The sequence below is a fragment of the Numenius arquata genome, chromosome 4, assembly GCF_964106895.1.
Source record: "Numenius arquata chromosome 4, bNumArq3.hap1.1, whole genome shotgun sequence".
NCBI lineage: Eukaryota > Metazoa > Chordata > Aves > Charadriiformes > Scolopacidae > Numenius > Numenius arquata.
Window position 1 is genome coordinate 18837279 of NC_133579.1, and position 14840 is coordinate 18852118.

The following is a 14840-nucleotide window of genomic DNA, read 5'->3' on the forward strand; positions in this document are numbered from 1 at the left end:
CAGTGTGAAAAGATTGGTCAAGGCATCACTTAGTAACTGTATTCACTGAGCAACCTGGTAAGTAGCAGTATCACCTGCGCAAAGGTCTCAGGCTTGAGAGCTATTAAAAGAGTGATGCTAAGAGGTTTTGGGTTTTCTCCATTCTTTGAAAGATGTAAATGCACCTTTTCTTGTAGCTCAAAGGGCAATGAAAGGAGAATTAGCTAGTTATGTTTTACAGTTGCATGTTAACTTCTTTATATTGTACTATAGTACTTAAAGATAAGGTCAAATCTACAAAAATGAGTATCTGACTCCCCTTCAGGTCAAAGTTGGAGGTCAGGTATCTGAGTTCAAGAACTGATCATATCAGTGACTGACAGATATCTGGGGACCTCCATGTGAAGATGGATTCTGTTCCCCAGGGCTGGCAGTCAAAATAAGTCTCAGTTAATTCTGAAGACATACTTGGGCTAAAAGGCGCTTTTTTTTTCCTTTTATTGCCTCTGGAAGCCTTAAGAGATAAAGGTGAAAACTTTACAAGGAAAAAGTAAATACTTACTGGTTATGCTTGTAGCAAAGCTTGCCTCGTGTGTGGCATGCAGTTCCAACTCTCAAGGCACGCTTAGAACCAAGAAAACCCAGAAGCAAGAGAACATGGGTATTTTGTCATTTAACTGCTTTTTTTTTATGAGGAATTTTAATGCCTCTTGGTGGCATGACTGGGTGCTCAACAGTTGAAAACAGCTTGCATGTTAAATATGTTCCATATAGGAAATAATTGTCTTTCTCATACTAGTGTTAATATTAAGTAAGGGCAAAAAGTGACATTATATTATGCTGTAACTTATAGCACCATAAGAGGTTGCAAAATTGGTTCTTTCATATCTTTATTAGAGATGAGTACTGAAGCAGAGCAGCAGCTTCTCCATGATGCTAGAAATGGAAATGCTGAAGAAGTTAAACAGCTGTTGGATACCATGAACAAAGGAGAAATAGGCTTTGATATCAACTGCAAAGGTTAGTAGCCTTCCTTAAATGTTTGTAATCTCACTGTTGTAGCCACAAGTAGTGAAACTGTTACTGGTAGTGTAACCTTGCTTTCTTTGGAGTGCTCAGTAGAGTAAGAAAAACCGCTTATACAACTGCTTTTACCCCGTGACTCTGAAGGCCACCGTTGCATAGGGGAGAGATCGTAAAAGCAGAGTACAGATAATTGTACTGTACAGAAAACCTCAAGAACAATTCACAGAAGCTAGAAATGTTAACAAGACACAGAATCAGTACCTCTTTCTGCCTCTGTTCATGCTTATACCATCCTTGGAGCTCTATATTACTAAACAAAATAGACCATGGTGCCAGGGGATGATTCAAGGAGGTAAAGAGTCTCCAACAAGGCTGTGTAGAAGATTAGGTAGTTTATTTGTGCTCTGCTAGGTGTGATTTTTTTTTTTTTTTTTTTTTTTTTTTTTAGGCCCATGTTTCATTATCATGTAGGAGCAGCAGCTACATCTCTTGTCACTTGCAGGAATGGTTGGGACAAATGTATACTTTTTACTATTAGTAGTGTACTAGGTTACTTGGGGAAAAAAACGTAAAACTGCTAGTCATCTGTGTCTGGGTCTTTTGCCAACATTATTCACATGCATAGCTAACATAGTTACAGCTAAGCAACTTGTTGAGCATTAAGCCTTTGAACTGGGGCTGGATTTGCAACCTTGTTGGCAGTCACAGGCTGCCCTATTTCTTTATTCGCTTAGTAGCTTTCTATTTCTCCTTATTTATGTGAGTGTTTTTCTGGTTGCTTCGGAAAAGTGGATGTGTATCCCACTTTCTAGATGGGCTAGTATTTCTTTGTTCACCATTTAACTGTTAAGCAGCACTGAGAAGATAGTGCTGCAAAGGGATAGAGCAACTGTGCTTCCTCTCAGCCATGAGAGAGGGAACACCTTGCCCTAAAGAGCAGGGAAGCCTGTTATCTAGCCCTTTCCCAACTCTAGTTCTTAATCATCCGTTTACTCATTCTTTTGTTTTACTACTCAGCCATGTCTTTGTTTTCCTAATAGTTAATGTGCTCACCTCCAAAAAAAAGTTGTAAAACCCAAACCCTTGATACTTTGTCTTCAGGGAACTAGTTCATAATATAAAGTGGAACTAGATAGAGTTTGGTGAAGTCTTCCACCCTCACAGGCATGTCCTTTGCAAATACTCATGACGTTGCGAGTAGCGTCTAAACAGCTGGAATAAAAATACCTTAAGATTCATGCAACAGTACCCATAAATAAGTTGAAGTCTTTTGTGCTTAGAAATTTCAGAGCTGTTCAGATATGTTATGAAGCATAATGAAATGATGTAATCTGCAGTCCTGTATTATATCAAGCAAAGTGGTCTCTGGTCAGCATTCCTACATAAAGTTAAGTGTTAATATTGTGAAAGTTTGCAGCTAGGTAGAAGAGACTTGGCTAATAAAGGGAAAGATAGATGGTGCTTGGCTGTTACTCTTCTGGTTTAGCAATACATGGCCAGCCCGCTAATACATGCTTGCTAATAGAAGGCCTAGGAAACTAGAGGGAACATGCTGGTGATAGTCTAGGTTAAACAAAATAATTCTGAATGTGGAATCTATACACAGTGAAATACCTGTTCTCTGGCTCCTCTAAATGTTAGAGGACATAGAAGTGTAACTAAAGTGTTCTCTGGGTGAATTGTTCTAGTTGTGTGAAACTTCAGAGTTAAATCTCTATTCTTCCACAGTCACTTTTCAGAGACTGACCATTTCAATCACTCTGTTCCCATAGAGTATGCAATTGGAAATAGTCTAAGACAAATTCAGGCCAGCCAGCCTCTGCAGTATGACTGCCCCTGCCATTCTGCCTCCTCACTGCCAAACCCACTATGTCTTGCTACAGATCCTGATCTGTTAGGTACTACCGGATAGTAATTGCACAACCACATGATGAGTAACTAAAATACAGGCTGTAGACTGTAACTGACTTTTTGCAACCCTCAATCTTCCTTCTCTTCCCTACAGCCTCTTGTCCTTCTGTCATTACCTTCTGGATAATCAGATATCCCTAGAAAGTCAGGGTATGGGGGATGTCTTCAGTGCTGCAGTTGTTCCTTCAGGACTTGTGTCTGATGTGACAATGGCACTTGGCTTGGAATAAAGTGTTTTCAGAGCAGGTGGGAGGCAGTACTGGAGGTAGTGTGAACTTCCCCCAGAGCATGCCCTGGGAGATGCACGTCTGAGATGTTAATGTGCCTGGGTGTCAAAGCCTACCTTCAACATCTTGTAAAACCTGCCTTGTCTTTCCAAGGGTGAGCTTACATCTGAGGCTGTGCTCTAGATTCACAAGTGTGAAGTCTGACAAGAGTGATCCCAAACATCCTGATTTCAGCCAAAGTGAAGGAAGAGAAAATAAATCTAGGCTTCTCCTGCTTGTTCTGTTGTGACTGGATTCTAGCCAGTCAGCGCTTGAAGATAAGTGAAACTTGTTTGACGAGAATCCAGCCAAATGGTGTGAACTTCCATTTTCAGTTTTCTCAGTTCACTAGTTTCAAAAGAAGGTATCCATGTTAAAACAGCACTAAACCTAGGTTTCGTCCAAAAGGATGATAGTTTCTAAGGCTATGTGGGCTTATTCTCCTTAAGTAGAAGAAAATAGAATATCTAGAACTTTGCAAAGTAATACGAGTGTAAAATAAGGTCAATTGTCAACAGTGTGTTATGTCAAAATATACATTTGAATGACTGTACAGTAGCCTGGCAGACCGCAACCAGGAGATAACTGCCTAGTTTGTCTCCATTCTCTAAGCAAATGGCTAACACTTGAGATTACAGCTAACTGGCATCAAAGCAAAGAACTGGGTGGGAGGGCTAGAGGAACTGGTTTTTTTTGTTGTTGTTGTGTTTATTCTACTTTCCTATCCTTGCATTCTCCCTGGTGTAATGATGTCCTGGTTTAAAATAATTAAAAAGGAGTGCAAACACTTGTGATCACCTGAAGAGAAGTAGCAAACACCTCAAGAGCTTGAGAAGCAACTGGTCAGCTAACATCAGAAATGCAAACACTCAGAGTGGATGCAGAACAAGGCACTTTATTCAGGAGGAATTACAAATCTGGCTGGGTTCCTGATTTTTTTTTTTTTCTCATGACCAAATTCTTTGGCAGCAGCACTATCTTGTCAGTGCTGTAACTAATGACTCTCTTAGGCTAATTGTATGAATTCAGTGCAACTTGGACCTCTTTTGTGGTCTTTGAAAGAACCTTCTTCCTTACTAGACTGAGGGATGAATGATGTCCATTTAGTATGTTATCCAGCATACATAGCCACAGAAGTAGTGATCTGCACAGTATTTATCTTCTGTAGTACTTAAGCCCATCAGTCATATAGGGCAGGAACTCTTGTTGTAGGCCAGACTGGGATGAGAAGATACTAAACCTGGGGTTGGAACAACAGCAGGAGTTGAGAAGAAAGAGAACCAAATAACAAAAGAAATAGCCAACAGAGGGCAAAAATGTTAGTTGGAAACAATTATAAGAAATGGGGAAAATATTTCAGCTGTGAACCACATTCTAATGTTAATTTGTAATAAAAGAGTAGAAAGAATGGAGAACTCCTGGTCTTGCAAGTTCGTATTTCCCTTGTGCTAGTGGCTTGTCCCCTCAGGGCAAACTTACGTTATGTATGTGTGCTGCAGACCTCAATGCTTGAGGATACATGAAAAGGGAAAACTTAATGGTATCATAGCTTCAAAACCTTTTCTAATGCCTCATTTTCATTTTGCTTCTGAATACAAAATGATAGCTTTTAGGTGGCACTTGAAATGCTGTGGGTCTGTTGCTTAATAAAAACAAAGCTCAAATCAGCTTTGCTTAGTATAATTGAGTGTTGTAACTGGAAACTAGCATGAGTTGTTAAATTAGTAATATCGAATACTTTTAATGTCTTGCTTTTTAAAAAAGTGATTGTAGGACAGCTACTGAATTTCATTCATACAGCTAGTCTTCCAGGACATGCTTTAAGTGCTCTTTAAAGCATAAATGGTAGTTTTCTTTGCATGGTCACTTCTGTGCCTGCTTCCTCCTTATGCTTATCATTTCTTGCAGAGGCTTACAGTTGTAGATGGTACATGAGTTCTGCAGTGCACAAAGATTTCAAATTGTGATACTTAGTAAGGCTATCTTTATTAAAATTGAGTACAAGCACAAGACCACAAAAAGTCCTGACATCAGGGTTTTTATTTGAATCATCTGTTTGGAAAGATGTGTTGTCCTACCTCTCATTTGTGTGCAGAGTATAAAATCAGATGAACCAAACTGGGTGTTTATCAAAACAAGAGAAAAATGTCTACTGTTGAAGAACAAGGTATTACATGAAAACTTTTTCATTTCAGAAAGATTTCGGAGGTTTGAATCTAACAGACTCAGACTGCATCCCAGTTCAGTAATTGAGATTACATTAATAGTATTGGTGCTTCCAGCTGCCTTGCTTTTCTGTTACTGTGAAGAATAATCATCCATGCCAACCTCCAGGCACTTGACAAGATCTTTGTTTGTACTGTGTGATCAAAACTTAATTTCATTGTTTTGTCTTTTAGGCAGAAGTAAATCTAATATGGGTTGGACACCTCTTCACCTAGCATGCTACTTCGGACATGCGGTTGTGGTAGATGATTTGCTGAAGGTATATTTCTATTTGCCTCCGTGTATAAGGCAGAGGGTAATGTTAGAAGCAGTTAATATTTATTCAGGTTTTTGCAATAGAAGAAAGGTGGCTTTGTAGAGAGGGAGAGCCACTCCTACAGTTTATCTGTGTGTAACAGAGGTAACTAAAGCTGATTGTTAAAAGGAAGGAATGAAATAGTTATGGTATTAAGATCAGCCCAGTTTACAAGTGTGAAAATGGTGACATGGAAAGTCTATACAGTAGTATATAGCTGTTACTCTGAACAGTGTTTGCAGCTATCAGTACTTAGTGAACTTTTTCACGAAGCATGTGTGTTTATGTAACCATCTGAATATAGGAATTAAAGACATATACTATATAGGTATGCACTTGTGAAAGCTTCAGTCCTTTTCAGGCTCAGTGAATATAAGCATATAGTAAGCCAGCATCTGATTCTAGTAATGCAAATGTTTCAAGGGCCTGATCTAGCTCACTGTGGTACATAAAGTATATATTTTAGGTAATTTCACTTACTGAGTTACAGATAGGTTAAAGTGTTTCAAATTTAAGAAAAAAAAAGTATCTGTGTTATCTAATTGGATGTTGTGCATAGAAGTATGTCCAGAATTCTGTGCAAAGTAACTTGTTAGTGTTTCTTTCCAGGCATGGGCTAACATAGTTTGACTCATTATTTCAAAGATGTTAGAAAGAAATAATGAACTGTGTGATGAACTTTGAAATTATGAATCTGTGTGGTCAAAGCTGACCTACTGTATCTTCATAACCACATCTGCACTGCATTTGCAGTTGTTTCTGGCTGAGGTTTTTTTTTTTTTTTTGCTCTCAGAGTAGCTTCAACTAACCCTAACTGTATTATATCCTATTCCTGTTTGAAAGGTTTTGCTGTAGATGGCAGAAACATGCTAAGCAGCCTCAAATACTCGGCTAATCTGAACTTGAATTTCATTCAGAATAAAGGCTACCAGCCATAATTGTGACTAAAGCAAGAAATAAAATTGAAATTTCTTTGAGAAATTCTTCTCTAGCCTACACATCTGCTCAGGAGATAATGCTGCTCTCAATCCAAGAGGGCTACTTAAAATAAAAGGTAAAGTTTTGTCACTTTATGCATTTATCAACAGTTCCAGCCTTGGAAGAGTATGTGTAACTTTGTACTTTCTTCTCTGCTGATAGGGCTTTGAAAGGGTATTATTTAAAGAATGAGTGGAATAATAAAGGAGGCAGTTCACCTATATATGCCTAGCTTTCAGAGGTATATCTGTGTACTTGTGCCTAGATTTTGCGCTCAAAGAGTGAGTGAACCAGGTATTACCAGAAACAGAGCTCTGGAACTAGGGTCAGATTCACCAGTTAACTTCAGGCAGGCAGTGGTGATCTGGCTAAATTATGTCATCTAAACATAGGTGATAGTTATATATGTCCTCCCCTCTTTTTGACTTTTTGAGAAGTTAGGTAAAGTGGTGTAGAAGAAATGCTTAAAGAAAAAAAGGTAGGATTTCTTGGTTTCCTGGAACAATGCCTGTGCAAGCAGTGTTCCTTTCAGAGAAGTATGGGATGGAGAAAGTCTGTGACAAGAGGAAGGGAGATTCAAGACAAAGATTGTAGAAGAGAAAAGGGAGGAGACGAAAGGTTAAGTTTTAGATGGTACCATCTTAACGCTGATGTGGAAGTTTTCACTTCTAGTGAAAGAGCAGCAATAGGTGCCTAGAGAGAATGCCACTTTTTAAATCAGGAGCACTAGGAGGCTGGTGAGAAGTGAGAGAGATGCCTGGAAAAAACACAGGAGGCTTTTCCTTTTTCAAGCAGTTTATAGATTGCTGGTTATGAATCTTACATATGTACTTATCTTTGTTTCCAGGATATTACAGGTGTTCCAGGTGTTACAGTTCTGATCTGGTTTGCCATGAGGCCTACCTTAATGTCCTGTCTCCCCACTTCCCTCAGTCAATGGAATAGCTATGTAGGCCTTCTTGGAAGGACATTCAGATGTCTTGGTTTTGTTGTTTAGGCTGGTGCAGACGTGAATGTGCTGAATGATCTGGGGGACACTCCACTCCATCGTGCAGCTTTCACAGGACGTAAAGTATGTTTGCTTTTCTTTTTTCTTTTTTTTTTTTTAAGCCTCAATCATGGAATTATTAAGGAGATACTAGCAATGAGATCACTTCAAAAAGGTGTTTTTACAGTGTCTAGAAATGACTTACTGTCTGTTTTGGTACAATGTGTTCAAAAGAAGTAGGCATATTGCTTAGCTGGTGTAACTTTGTCCACAACAAAAACATGGTACAATATCTTTTCTTGCAAACAGTAGTAGAAGACTGGTCCATAGTTTTCCCTGGTATACTTTATCAAATCTATTTTTTAACTTTTTATTGTTGAAGATTTTGCTGGCAGACAGAAAGAAACAGTCGTTTTCCACTGTAGCACTGTGCATCAGTTGCGTAACTAACTGATACTCCTTCTGTTCTGCTTCTGCTGTGTGTCAGAGAAAATGCTGAACCATTTGCTACCTCTAGCTGCAGGTGCTAATTACCACGTGGAAACCAGTGTAAAATCTCCTGTCTACTGCTAAAATACAACTGACTAATTTGTGTTTGTGCCCGGTGTGTTTGACACAGTAAAAGGAGTAGCAATTGTTCCTCCTAACTGCATATTTACATTGAGAGAAACCATACTGTTTTCATCTTAATGGCTTCTGGAGGGGGAAAAAAACCCCTATCAATTAGGTGTCCATTTGGTGTCTGGAAGTGCTGTTTCTTCATACAAAACTAGAACTAAAGAGCTTTTTATAAGCCTGTAATGTGAGACTAGTTTGATTGTTCCCTACATGCCTAACTAGTAGTATCTCTATGGATAACCTCTTGGCCCTTCTGAAGGAGTGACTACTTAGTCTCTGACCAAAAGAGCCAATCCTATTATTTTTATCTGTCAAATTCAGTGTTGATGCCAGGTACACCAGTTTTGTGGGTCTCTGCAGCTATAACTAATCTCCTGCCTGACATGAGAGCAAAGGTTGCAGTTAGTCCCACTCTTCAATCTCTCTAAAACATCCCTTCCTGTTTTTGTAAGTCAGCAGTGGTGAGAAGCTGTTACGCAGCTCATCTTACAGGATGTCAATAGCTGGAAAGCCTGATTGTGACCTTGCCATAGCAGAGATAGATAAGCAGTGTTTTTCAAATTGTTTTCCAGGAGGTGGTGATGTTACTCTTGCAGCATAATGCTGATACTTCTATTGTTAATGGGAGTGGAGAGACTGCAAAAGAAGTTACTCATGATAAAGACATAAGGAATATGTTGGAAGGTAACTTTAAGAGGTCATAGCCTGCTTTTTTTCAACACTTACACATTCTAAAAGCTGATTTTTCTCTTGCAAGTTACAGAAGCTCAATTAAATTTTCTCTTTAAATTTGATCATTAGAAAGAAAAAAGTTACAGTTTTGGATTCTTGCCTGTAGTACTGACAGTTGGGGTTTGGGTTTTTTTTCCACAATTATGTCTGTAAGTGACTTGGTGACCGAGTTTTTGATCAAGTTCAAGGACTTGCTATTGCAGTCTTGAAGGTTATGTCAAAACAAAAAAAAAAAGTAAAAACTCTTCCCCTTGTTTCCTCCATTGCATCACAGGTGTTGAAAATGAGAGAGATGGTGTCCAAATACTTCTATAGGCTCACTGCTTATCACTTTGGAGAGTTCAAGAACTGTGTTGCTTCCTGGTATTATTATGTGATACTCCCGAGTACTGCTGAAGCTTTGTGTCCAATTACCCCAGACTGTACATGAGAAAAGTGATCTCTCTCCTAATTCTACATGCCAAGTGCACAGATAAACAGTGAAGAGGACTGTTATCTGCTGGATTGTTAGCGAATAATAAAATTTCTGTAGGATGAGAGGAAGAGTAGAGAGGAACAGAAAAGAACACAGGGAAGATCTGATGGGGGTGTCATGTAGTTCCCCTGTTTTCACTTTTACTAGGGACTGGGGTTGTGTTGTATAGTAAGTGTTAAAAAAAAAAAACAACAACAAAACCAAAAAAACCAACAAAACAAACATACATGCATGTATATACACACTCACACATCTTTTCAAATATTACATAATTTTGAACATATTTTTGTTCTGATGCAGACTTCTCTGAATAAATATTCCATTTATACCTGTCCCAAATAAATAATACTGAAAACTTTTGTTTCTCTAGGCTTGTTTTGATAGTTTATTGAATGCTGTAGTCTTATATGTACTTGATACTTAATATTGAGACAGACCTTAAATTTGGTGTGTGGTTGTGTTTTTGTTTTTTTTTTTTAATAGCAGTGGAAAGGACACAAGAAAGGAAACTAGAAGAAGAACTCTTAGGAGCAGCAAGAGAGGGGGAAACAGGGAAACTGACTGCCTTGGTAAGAATTCAAGTGCTTTTAATACTTCTGTGTATAGCCATAATGCTAATGTAATGACACCTGACATTAGGCCTTGCGTTTCAAAGTGCGGTGACTTCAGAATATTAGTCCTGTGCACTCCGTTATGTTGGTAGGTGCTGAACTCTAAAGGGTTTTCCATTTTCCATGTTGGAGGCTGCAAAACAATGGCTTTCAGCTTCTTTCATGTTATAGTTTTCTAAATACTCTTCAGTTAGTTGTAAATAGTAGTGTAATGGTTCTAGATCTACTTATATAAGCTGGTTATGTTTTTGTGGATACCTTAATGTCATGGGTGCTTAGGTTTTCACCACAGTATGGCCCATTTTAAATCCTGAAATTAAGTTTTTGTCATTAGCATCTGTTGCAGCTGCAGATTCTGTAGTTTTTAATGGACAGTTGTGAACAACACAATTTCATGCTGAGCAGGACTTGAAAACTGTATATGTGTGCATGTGTACACTTGCAGTAATTCAAGCTGAACAATACCATGGTGTGGTAAGGCTATTTGAGAAGCAAATCACAGAAGAATCAAGACCAGAGGGTGCCTCTGGAAATGATCTAGTCCAACTCCTGTTTGCAGAGCACAACCAACTAGAGCATGTTGACCAGGATGATAACCGGTTGGGTTTTGAAGCAGGGTCTCAGTGCTTGAATACAGTCTTTTCAGAGTCCTGAAGAGTTTCCTTGGAAGTAAGAGATGCAGTGTGGAACATTTTCTACCTCATTAGCACCTTTAGTAATACCTTTTAAGGCATCAAAGCAGTCTGAATACTTCTGGTTACTTCTAATGGAGAATTCACAAATGTGGGACTCGTATATTGAGAAATTTGATATTCTTTACTTTTCTGCCTAGAAGGCAGAGTGAACACCTATTCAAAATTTATTGCCATCCTCTAAATTTCTCTTCTAGTCTGAAGAGCCCTTGTCTTTCTAACTCCTTCTTGTATGGAAACTTTTTAAAAATATTTTGTTGTCCTTGTAATTCTTATTTGAACTTTTTGTACTATCCTCTTTGAAATGGAGAGAGAACCAGAGCTGTACACAGCACTTAAGATGTGGAGGAATAGTGCATTAATACACTTGCATAAGTTCTGTTCTTAATTCTGGTAATTTGTAACACTTGTTGCATTTGATGTTGTATGCCTGCTAAGACTTTAACTGATGTGGAAAAAATTAGAAAAAGCTGACTTCTTATAGAAATCTGTCATTAAAGAACTGTGCTTTCTCTCATGTGGCATGTAACTATGCATGCACATAACATGCATGTAAACATCTTCATTTCTAAGTGATTTTTTTTTTAATATTTAGTATCATTGAGCTCTGTATATGTGAGGACTACAATATGTTGACCTCTAAAACTTTTCAAAGTACTTACCACATCTTTGACCCTGAGGCAGATTCTAAGTCAAGCCATAACAGGTTTTTCTTGGAATCCCTTGGTGAATACTTGGACCTGTGATCATTGAATTACAATTTTAAAACTCCTGCTGACTCTTGAAGTCCAAAGAACTTGGTGCACTTAGAGCTCCATAATGTAAACCTCCCTGACTTTCCTACCCTTAGGTTAGTACCTCTGTGGAGAATTTATGTAGCTTTTCTGAACTGTCCTTTATCTTGAGAATTCTTTATACTTTGCTGATTTTTCAGGCTTTTCTGCTCCTACTGTATCTTTTCTTAATTACCAGACTCTTATACTCATGAACTTTAGCTGCTTATGTTTACTTTTATTGTGAGACCTAAGACACCAGAAGTTGTTCTCTACTGCCCTGCTTTTGGAACAGAGTGACACTTGTTTGAAAGATACCCTTTAGTTGTTAATTCTCCTTTATCTTGATTATTTTTACCAAAAAAGACTGTGCTGAGTATTATAATGCAATTGTCTGGAAGAGATTATTTAATAGTGCAGTTTCTCTAAACCTTCTAGGTGGGCTTCAGATCATTTTTCTCCTTCTCCAGTGTGTGCTTTAACTTCATAATTTCTCCTTCTAATGAAGTTTCTTGAAGTCAAATGGTAATGGTGACTTCTGTGCTTCTGTTCTATCAAGATTTTTCACTAGATCACAGTATGTTTTTCTACTAAAAGCTAGACCTTCAGTAGCTGAACCTTAGCCCAGGCTTTTTAGTCTATTTGAGGCAAAACCAGTGTGTTTTTCCTGTGAGTTCTCAAAACCGTACTGTATGTTTACTGAAATGACTGGAGAGCTTTTTATCTCAATGAGTTGATGCATGAAACTTTTTTTCAAAATATTGCCTTGTAATAAGGTGTAAGCTGCTGAAAGCACAGGCATGTGGCTTAAAAGGTGTGGAGGCAGGAAGTCAGGAGGGGCAGAGATCAGGTGGATGTAAAACAGCTGGTCGGAAAGAGCTAAAACCTAGGAATCCTCAGGAACTCAAGTGTAAAGTGTTTGACCTCAGTATTAATGAGGTTGTACTTCCAAAAGCTGTTTCTTTGCCTTGTGTTCCCTTTTCACTTGAACTGTAAGTAACAGCTGTAGCAGTTTATCTTTTATAGGACTATTTTGGAAGCACATTTAAGGTGCTTTTTAATGTTGATGTATGTTGTATGTTGTAATTTAATGTTGATGCTAACCTAAATTGCTGCCATGGGAATTCTGTTATTATAGAGTAATTTATCTAAGATAGCACAGGGCTATGCAGAAGGCTGAAACTTCTTTTCTCTAAAATTGTTGTCATGCGTTTGTGACCAGTCTCCTAAGACCGCTTAACAGTAACTTAGCCTTTCTATTAAGGCAGTCCCATTTCGCTTGGAAACTTAACTACAATGGCTGACATTGCATAGAACAGATTGGGTTGGAAGGGACCTTTAAAGATCATCTAGTCCAACCCCCATGTACACATCCAACAGCCACAGGTTTCATATTTCAGTAGAAGTGTAGTGGTATTTTAGGGTGGCTAGTAGTGTCATGCTTAATGATCCTTCTCTTTGGGGTCAGTTTCTCAACATTTATATTATGTCCATGTAAAACTCTTTTTTTTTTTTTTTTTTTTTTTTTTTTTCCTCAGTTACATAGCTGCTCTCATGTTCCCACAATAAGACTTCAGAATGCAGCAAAACTGTTTGTGTAACAGACTACCTGTCCTGGTGTGGGGTGGAGCAGGGCCCAGTCTCTCTTCACTGAGGGAGGCTCTTGTGTACACTTGTTGCTGTGGCAACCAGGGTTCCCTGACTGGGTTGTTTACCCCCAGGAGGGTTTGCACCTGTGGGGAGGGGTGGGCAGGTCAGGTGACCCAAACTGACCAATAGGGTGTTACAGAATCACAGAATGATAGATGGTTGGAAGGGGCCTGTGGAGATCATTTAGTCCAAGCCCCCTGCCAAAGCAGGTCCACCTAGAGCAGGTTGCACAGGAACTTGTCCAGGTGGGTTTTGAATGTCTCCAGAGAAGGAGACTCCACCACCTCCCTGGGCAGCCCATTCCAGTGCTCTGCCACCCTCAAAGTAAAGAAGTTCCTCCTCATGTTTAGGTGGAACTTCTTATATTCAAGTTTGTGCCCATTTCCTCTTGCCCTGTCACTGGGCACCACTGAAAAAAGACTGGCCCCATCCTCTTGGTACCCTCCCTTTAAGTATTTATAAGCATTGATCAGATCCCCCCTCAGTCTTCTCTTCCCTAGACTAAAAAGACCCAAGTCCCTCAGCCTCTCCTCCTAAGAGAGGTGCTCCAGGCCCCTAATCATCTTTGTAGCCCTCTGCTGTACCCTTCCCAGCAATTCCCTCTCCTTCTTGAACTGGGGAGCCCAGAACTGGACACAGTACTCCAGATGGGGCCTCACCAGGGCAGAATAGAGGGGCAGGATGACCTCCCTCAACCTGCTGGTCACACTCTTCCTGATGCACCCCAGGATGCCATTGGCCTTCTTGGCCACAAGGGCACATTGTTGGCTCATGGTCATCCTGTTGTCCACCAGGACTCCTAGGTCTTTCCATGCATCTGCCATGTCAGTATAAAAGTTGAGGGATCAAAGGGGATCAGGTTGGCTCCTCTTCAAGGGGTGTTCTTCAGTGAGTCTCTTTCTTTAATGACTGATGCCCGAGGAAGACACTGTCAGTTCATGTAACTTTGATCCCCATGAGTGTTTTCCAGAATCCAGTTCCCATTGTCACTGCGTCCAATCTGGAACTTTCCCAGTGCCCACTGGTGACATCTTCCTGGGAACTTGATACAGTTTTGTTTATATATACCGTATCTATTTCATTATTTTCTTTTTATTTTTATTTCATTAAAGTAGTTTAATTTTTTCCTAAACTCATAAATCTCTCTATTGCTCTTCGTCTCCTCGAAGCAAAAGGTGGGGGAGAACATCTGTCTTGTTGTCATTGGCCAACCCAGCCCAAACCACAACACTAGCTATACTCGGAGCTTCTAAATGGCCTAGGATAGCACTTTCACCGAGACTGGCAGGCCTGCCACCCTTCTGTATGAAATTCTTACTCTCTGAAACAGTGGCTGCACAAACTGGTTCTGGATTTGGCACTGGCCCATGCCAACTTTCAGACTATGCCTGAGAGTCTTCTATGGAGAGCAGTAGATTTTGGCAGTAGAATCAAACAGGGCCATGCTAGCAATATAAATGACTGAACTGTAATGCTGGGGAACTCTCTCTGGCACTCTGCAATTCAGCAGGATAAATGTTTCCATGTTGTGCAGTAGAGGTGGAAGGGCTATAGCGAGCAAAAACCTGGGAAGTTCCTTACTCTAGTACAACTTCTATCTTGGTTGTAGTAGTCCCTGCC

At 39.4% G+C, this 14840-nt stretch overlaps 1 protein-coding gene across 1 annotated transcript in view; it reads left to right on the plus strand.

Annotated features, from left to right (window-relative positions):
* Positions 1-878: 878 nt before the first annotated feature.
* OSBPL1A (oxysterol binding protein like 1A) overlaps positions 879-14840 on the plus strand; it is a 76642-nt gene continuing 62680 nt past the window's right edge. The window contains exons 1-5 of the mRNA XM_074146936.1: positions 879-999; positions 5582-5667; positions 7679-7753; positions 8860-8971; positions 9978-10063. Of these exons, the coding sequence (XP_074003037.1) occupies positions 879-999; positions 5582-5667; positions 7679-7753; positions 8860-8971; positions 9978-10063 (480 nt within the window). The remainder of the gene's footprint in view (positions 1000-5581; positions 5668-7678; positions 7754-8859; positions 8972-9977; positions 10064-14840) is intronic.